The 7,673-nt window shown below is 41.0% G+C and overlaps 2 protein-coding genes and 1 long non-coding RNA gene across 3 annotated transcripts; 2 read left to right on the forward strand and 1 right to left on the reverse strand.

The window, feature by feature from the left end:
• The first annotated feature begins 397 nt into the window (after positions 1–397).
• Positions 398–3,805, forward strand: tspan10 (tetraspanin 10). Its single transcript, XM_030407465.1, has 3 exons — positions 398–629; positions 774–1,342; positions 1,441–3,805. The coding sequence occupies exons 1-3, from the start codon at positions 540–542 to the stop codon at positions 1,745–1,747; spliced, it is 966 nt and encodes a 321-aa protein (XP_030263325.1). The 5' UTR covers positions 398–539; the 3' UTR covers positions 1,748–3,805.
• Positions 2,255–5,434, reverse strand: LOC115575415 (uncharacterized). Its single transcript, XR_003982662.1, has 3 exons — positions 5,324–5,434; positions 4,867–4,918; positions 2,255–2,354 (listed from the first exon to the last, which is right to left on the reverse strand). It is a non-coding gene; the product is annotated as an uncharacterized LOC115575415 (long non-coding RNA).
• On the forward strand, positions 4,999–7,139 carry ccdc137 (coiled-coil domain containing 137). The gene is made up of 6 exons (XM_030407466.1): positions 4,999–5,180; positions 5,391–5,533; positions 5,626–5,845; positions 5,972–6,054; positions 6,350–6,429; positions 6,531–7,139. The coding sequence occupies exons 1-6, from the start codon at positions 5,110–5,112 to the stop codon at positions 6,729–6,731; spliced, it is 798 nt and encodes a 265-aa protein (XP_030263326.1). The 5' UTR covers positions 4,999–5,109; the 3' UTR covers positions 6,732–7,139.
• Positions 7,140–7,673: the final 534 nt, after the last annotated feature.

A 7,673-nucleotide genomic window follows, 5' to 3' on the forward strand; every position in this document is an offset into this window, starting at 1 on the left:
TTGTCCTCGGCATTAGCATTTACCTTGAGGCGCTGCTGCGCCCACGTGAGCCTCGCAGAAGTGCTCGCCTTGTCTCTGCTTCAGTTTCCTGTTGATCATCTCATGACTCCAGAGATTTGGCTGAAGTTTATCAGCTGATGTTGGGCTAGTAATTCAGATATGCACATATTAAATTAACAGTTTTTTTGCCATGCCATTTTCTCTTAACTATACACTTAATCGTTTGGCACACAAAACCTTGACATTTAAGTGGTTTTTGAGTGAACCTCACATCAAAAGTCTCTTGTTCTAGTCAGTAGGAGTGAGTCTCTCACACACGCTCTGATAGCCGTAATCCCCTAACTGTGACTCTCACATGATGAAGAAATCCTGCTCCTCGCAGCAGCCAGAGGCTAAACTCTGCATGGTTTCTCCTCCTGAGCTCACATGCTCCGCTGTACATACTGTAGTGAATGCTCCCCCTAAGCTGTACTTTAGCCTGGGTCACTCTAAGCTGCTAAAAGCAGAGGGAGAACCGTCTCTCTTCCGTGGCTGACAACATGAGGAGATATTTGGGGATAAAAGGGTTTCATTTGCCGTGGTCAAGGAGGGACGACACGCAGAATGAGTCCAGTCCGCTCATACCAAAGGTAAGGGGTCACTTTGGAGCTTCTGTTTTGTTTCGTTGAGTTCTTCTCTGAATAATGAGTGCCTCTCTGTGTTGAGTGAAATGTTTCAGTTGGCAATAGTTCTCATAAAATATGGTATTTAGTACATTTTCTGTGTTTTCAAAGACAGATTCCGCAAAAGAAGATGCTGAGGAGCAAACAGATCCAAACAATGGACAGGACAACAACAGCCCTGTATTCACAAGAGTCCGACCCCTCTACAGATACACTTTTGTGGACTATTTCCTAAAATACTTCCTGTTCCTATGCAATCTGACGTTCACAATTCTAGGCCTGGTGGTTCTTGGTCTGGGCATGTGGGGTCTCATCAGCAAAGAGTCGTTTGCTCAGGAGCAGATCGGCAGTATTGGCACCGACCCGATGCTGATACTTGTGTCTCTGGGCTTCGTGTTGACTCTGCTCTGCCTGTCGGGCTGTGTGGGCGCCCTACGTGAGAACTGCTCCTTACTGAAGCTGTTCTCCGCTGCGGTGCTGATGCTCATCACAGCCCAGGTGCTGGCTGCCATTTTGGCCTACAGCCTGCAAGATCAAGTCGGAGGCTACCTGCGGTCGGGGATGCTGTCCGCCATGGTGCGCTACCAGGATGACCTTGACCTGAGGTTCATCGTGGACGAGATTCAGTCAAATCTGCAGTGCTGCGGGGCAGAAAACTACCTCGACTGGGAGGTCAACATGTGAGTGGAGGGTGACTGAGTCGGATATTTATAAATAAGTACATCATTGGCCAGGATGCAGGAATGCTTTGAAGACGTAAATGTTTCCCTCTCCTCAGATATTACAACTGCTCGTCTCCAGGAGTGCTGGCCTGCGGCGTCCCCGCGACGTGCTGTGTGGACCCTCTGGAGAACGGCACGGTGTGGAACTCTCAGTGTGGCGTCGGAGCCCAGCAGCTGGACGAGTTTACCGCTCAGAGCGTGATCTTCCTGGGCGGCTGTCTCGGGGGAATCTCTCGCTGGATCGAGCAGCACGAGGGCCTGATAGGAACGGTTGCAGTTGTTGTGCTGGGGGTCCAAATTCTGACTGTGTTTATTTCCACACGACTGCTAGAAAGCATCCAGTGGCATAAAGCTTACATGTAATGTGATGAATATGCTGTGTGTTGATATTTATTACGTGCTAAATGCTTTTGGGTCGCCACCAAACAAGGAACACGATATTTGATTCAACTTGACTGCAAAAAAACTCAGACGATTACACCTGTTCTGCGAGTTGAAATGAAAAATAACTTAAAATTTTATGGGCTCAAAACAAATTCCAGCATCAAGTTGTCAGACTAAGGTGCATTATTAAGCTGGCACAACTCCATGTTTTGATTATTAAATGTAAAGAATGTAAAAATATGGAGTGCACTTTCTTTTCATTCTTTGTAGCCATCAGGGGGCAACTCCACTGGTTTCAAAAAACAAGTCAGATTATATGTAAGCTTATGAGGAAGAAAAGCCTACGTCTCACTTGGTTTATCACCTCAGTAAGCCGTTTCCTAACAAGTTTGCGGCCTTAGTCGCTAGTTTAAAGTCTTCTTCTACGCAGGATGAAGTTCATTTTATGGTAAAATGGATGACACAGCTTTGGGGTGTGGCTACCTTGTGATTGACAGCTCGCTGCCGGTGGTGTGTTCTTGGGTTCACAGTCAGATCCAGTCAGGACATCCTCCCCAGTTCCACCCTTGAATACGGTCACTTCTGGCTGCGGAAAACAAAAATGGCGATGGCCGTAACGCCACTGTCCAGGATGCGGTGGGTGACATCACTGTGGGTTTACACTTGGTTTTGAGTCATGAAGAAATTCCATCAAACTAATCTCAGACATTTAAAGTTTCATTGCCCAAGAAGATGTAGCTAACACTTAGCCACATGTCCAGCAACACATTGGTTTAAGGTATGTGTCCACAGGGGAGTTTTTGGACTGGGCCTGGACTGCACTTATGCCACTTACAGTCCGTAATCTGCTCTGGGATTCTGGATCAACATTGCGGCCTGTTTGAAAACTTTCACTTGTATGAGGCAACAAATAAGCCATGCAGTCGCTGTTCATCGAGCAGCGTCACTCCTCTTAAAAGTAATGTTTCTGGACTTAATTTGAATTAGGATATTTTACTTTAATATTACAGTTTTTGTTTGGCAGCCACAGCTGCCAGTCATTTGACTGTTTTTCCAGGGTGGTTTTTAAGGCATATTACAGTTTTTCTCAAAACACAACAGTACCAATATTCATTACACAGTTGCTTACATACACAGTGAATGGGAAGCATAGCAATGACAGATACCTTACCGTCCTCCCTACCTTACCTTAGCTTAAGACAACATGTTGCCCTCTTTTTACCTCAGCGAAAGGCTGTCAAGTGAGGAATTACTGTCAGACAAAATGTGTTAGCGAGTTTACCAGGAAACCAGCAGAGACAAGAAATAGTCCCTCAAACATCATAGCACAATTTCCATTTGACCACTTTTTGCTGTTTTTACATTACAAGCGAGATTTAAGACATGCATGTGAGCGAATTTTGTTACCTTTGGACTTTGTGGGAAGCTAAGCTATCTGGATGCATATTAACCATGTAATCACAACAGTGGTATCACGATGACAGATTCAGGATCAGGGTTAAAAAAGTGCCTTAGATTTAATGTATGAAACAACATAGGCAAAGAGCAGCGTACATATGTATCTACATGTATAATATACACTTTTACATGCTAGTTATTTAATTACTGGTTAATCGATGTTGACAATATGTTTCTGAACCTGCCACATCAGTTCACTTTAGTTCCTGATGTTTCATCTCTGAAGCTGAGGAGAAAGGAAATCCATGCTGTCGCAATTGTAATGGGACTGTCAATGTATATATGTATATATATATAATCAGATTACTGTGATGTCATGCTGAATTTGCTTGTGGTCCAAGTAAAATATAACTGGTGTAGAGGTATTTGACAACTAAATAAGCAGTGATTAAATAAGACAGAATTTTAAAGCTGATTTAATTTACTTGAATATATTCTGTTGTGTGATATTCTACATATTGCATTTGACAGATCTGCCTCTACAAATGTTACAATGTTTACTTTTTTGTTGGCACTGTCATAAATGTGTTCATTGAATTATATGTTGTTGGGTTTTTAAAAAAAAAAATCTGGATCAAAGGTGGTGTTGCACTTGACTGCATTATATTGAGAGATCTTTCTAATATTCTGCCGCCTTGTGTGTGTAAATAGGGAGGACCAAAAATAATTAAATGGCTCTAAATTTCATTAAGTCGACCAGCAATGAAATTTGAACACCTCTATGACTAGAAAACTGAACATTGTAGGCATCATAAAAGATAATTTTATTGCATATTTTATTGATTTCACGAAACTCAGCTGTAATTATTAAAGTTATCAATAAGTGCATGCTTCTATTTGGACACATAACATCTGTACTTGTTAATTATATTTTATATCCACTAGCTGACATCAAGTTTAATTAACTATAATGTAACAGCTTATTAAATAAGGTAATTGTAAAGTGTTATCACTCATACATTTCTCGCTCACTTTTCATATTTTGTGTACATTCAATAAAAAGATACTTCATTCAATTTTAACTTCATGTCCAAATGAATTCTTATGAAAACTACAAGGGATGACCATTTTAAAAATAATAAAAGATTCAGTGCAGTTTTATTTTTCCAATAATATTATCATGTTAGTCAATTATTTGTTTGTATACGTAGTCGACATGAATTCGTTTATTTATTAAGTTAGTTATTCATTCAGTAATTTATTTAATATAGAAATACATCAATGAACTTCATTTTATCTGAACTTCAAACTGAGTTTAATCAAAGTTGTACTGTGTGGATACACTTGGAAGAACGGCGCCATCTTGTGATGGCAGATAAAAAGCAGCAACAATCATCCAATCAGCGTGACGATTCCAGCAAAGATCGTCAAATATATTAGTGAACCACTCCATGATCAAAAATTTCACACAAAGCATAATTTTAGTTGTCTGTGAAAACGACGTGAGAAAAGAACGTTTTAAAGAAATTAAAATGAACATCGTGTCATTATTTATTCAACATCATCAATTATACACAGAGCTCTTAAAAATACAGCTTAACTAGTTCACGAGAAGAGCAAGTCGCACACATTTTCCAGTCAATGGGGTTTTTAAAAATTCGGAATTGTTAATATTTTTAAAAGGCGAAATTAATACTTACATTTGAGGGAAACTGGACATTATTTTTTCTTTCAAATATTTCCTTCAAGCCTCTGTGATATCGAAGAAAAGTGAGTCATGGAGAGGAAACGTTCACGGTTAGTATCCAAAAAAATCATGGAGTGAGAGTTCTTCACTTCCTCCGTCCCTCTCGCAAACGGGTCATAGTTCGTAGGTTAAAGGCGATACATGCTGCTTCACATGTGTTGTTGTGTTGTTATGCATTAATATACAGTGTACTGACATGGGGAAGAATAAGAATAACAAAACTAACGTCTCCGGAAAACAAGCGGACAAGGCAGGAAAACATTCAAGGTAACGTCAAGAAGCTAACAGGAAAACTGCTAGCTAGCTAGCTGCAGTAGCTAACTGTTATTAGCTCCCCAAGTTTGTTGCGAGTTATCGTAATGAGACTCAACTTGACAACTTTATCCTATTATTCAAATGAGGACACGGACCTGTATTATACACGCCTCTCCACTCTTTCCTACATGTTTCCTGAACTGTAATGTTATTTAATTTCAGTGCTAAGAAGCTCAAACGAGATGCTAAATCCAAGAAAGCCAAGCCAGACCATCTCAAAGACATCCCCTTCAGGCTCCGAGAGATCATGAAGAGCAAGGAGAGGATGAAGACGGGATCCTTGAAGCCCAAAAAGCCAAAACAAGGTGAGGCGAGCTTCTTTAGACTGTTCGCATGCATGTTTATTTTGTTTTGTTTTGTTTATGACCGATGAGGACTTTTGTTCTGTCTATTCAAGCCACTTCCCATGAAAGCAAGCCAGGAGAAGATGGAGACATACCTGTCCTCCACTTCAAGAGAGGGAAGCAGGAAAGTGAGAAGGCGTATGTGAGGCGCATGGAGAATGAGACCAAACACATCCACTTCCTCACCAAGAACCAGGTAGACAGACAGCCTGAGCTGGATGATGACAGTCAAGACAAGTCCACCGACAAGGGCAAGTCTGAGAAGAAGAAGGAGTGAGTGCACCGCTTTTTTTTCTTCATCATTCCGTGTTTGTGCTGATATTGGATGTCAGTGATAATCATTCCTTGATGTTACATGTCTTATGCATAATCTACCTGGTCTTTGCTGTTCAACTACAGGCACGATAAAGGCAGATTACAGAGGCTACAGCTGAAAAAGTTGGACAGACAAGAGGACAGGATGGAGAAAGAGATGTTCGTAGGTAAAGAAAGCATCTTTTTCAGGAACATTTGGGACTAAGAAGGATGTGTGGGAGCTGCTCATCTAGAAAACTCTTCAAACATTGATATCAGTATAAACCCACAATGTCACAAACGGTGCAGACCTACTTTTAAGGACGTGGGAACTGTAGTTTTTTGGGGGTAAAATAATTATAATGGTAAAATATTCAGCATTGTCACTTTTAAATATCTCTGTAGAGGAAGATCCAACTGTTAAAGCAGAATACGATTTAGAACTTGTTTGTTTACTGATACAGTGTCTGTTTTTTTTTGTAGATAATGTTCCTTTTGGTGAAGTTGCAATGGCCCCGCCATCTTTTAGCAGCAAACCCAGGAAAGCTCTGGTCAAATCTCAGGTAACCTGCGCTTCGGTTATCACACGTTATGTCGGTGACTTGAGGGGTTTAAGTAAGAAGTTCACATGTTTTTTTATCACCCTCTTACCTTCACTATCCAGAATGCATCAAAGAAGCTGCTCCTCAACTCCCTCCTCGGCCACACTGTGTCCTCCACAGCCAAGCCCTCCATGGCCCGACAGAGGATCATGGAGGAGGAGAGGGTAAGAGCGGTGGAGGCCTACCGCCATCTGAAGAAACAGAAACAGCAGCAGCACGAGGCCCGGACTGCAGGTCTGGAAAAACTCAAGAACCTTCAGTGACGTTGAAGGTTGTCCTCATCAGTGAAGTTCAGAAACTGAGAAGGAGCGCAAGATAACCGTATCTGGACTGTATGTGTTCACTGATGGACTGATATGCCAGCGGGGGAGTTTGGCAAAATGTCTCTAACAACTGTCAGGCAAACATTTGCATCCACAGGCTCACAGTGTAAGGTGAGTAGTTATCGACATGCACCTTTCAGTATCACGTCAAAGCTCAGAGGCCACAGGACATTCAGGACATCCCTAATCAAATACATCCAGACAGGCGACCTGTTGAGTTCTTACCCTTGTAACCATGTTGAATGTCCAGTTGTATATACACTGTTTTTAATAAATGCATCTTTAGGTAAGCAAGTATGACAATTTTTGTGATTTGGCAGACAATAAAATCATTCAGGCTCAAGGAGACGATAAACCTCATTGTTTGCTGTTGTTCCACTAGATGGCAGTGCTCCAGCAGAGAGGACATTGTTTGTATTGGGAACTAAAAAATGCTTTTAAATAACATAGCTTTTTAAAAATGTATTTTTGGTGGCACACCATGCACTGCTATACATGTGGTTTTATGGCTGTAGTAGTGACAGTGTTAAATTAGTTGAAATCACAATTTATTTATATTTTAAATGAAAAAGAAATAATTTAATTAAGCAGTCAACCATGAGGTTTGTCAGGTAGCTGATCTGGAGCTTTTGCCCAATTGTCAGAGTTGCACAAACTGACAGATGACTTGATTGCCTGCGAAGATCAAGTGATATTTTTCAAGAAATAATAGTAGTATATTAAACATATAAACAGTTCATACCTTGTTTCTATTTGTTACCGCTCTGAGAGCCTAAATCCTTGGATAGTTAAATCACATCAGCCTTTCTTAATGCGGGGCACTTATTAGAGCCTGGCACAGCTATTTACTTTTTGTAATCCTTAAAAGGTTTACCTTCATGA

This window comes from Sparus aurata, chromosome 23 (assembly GCF_900880675.1).
Source record: "Sparus aurata chromosome 23, fSpaAur1.1, whole genome shotgun sequence".
Classification (NCBI taxonomy): domain Eukaryota; kingdom Metazoa; phylum Chordata; class Actinopteri; order Spariformes; family Sparidae; genus Sparus; species Sparus aurata.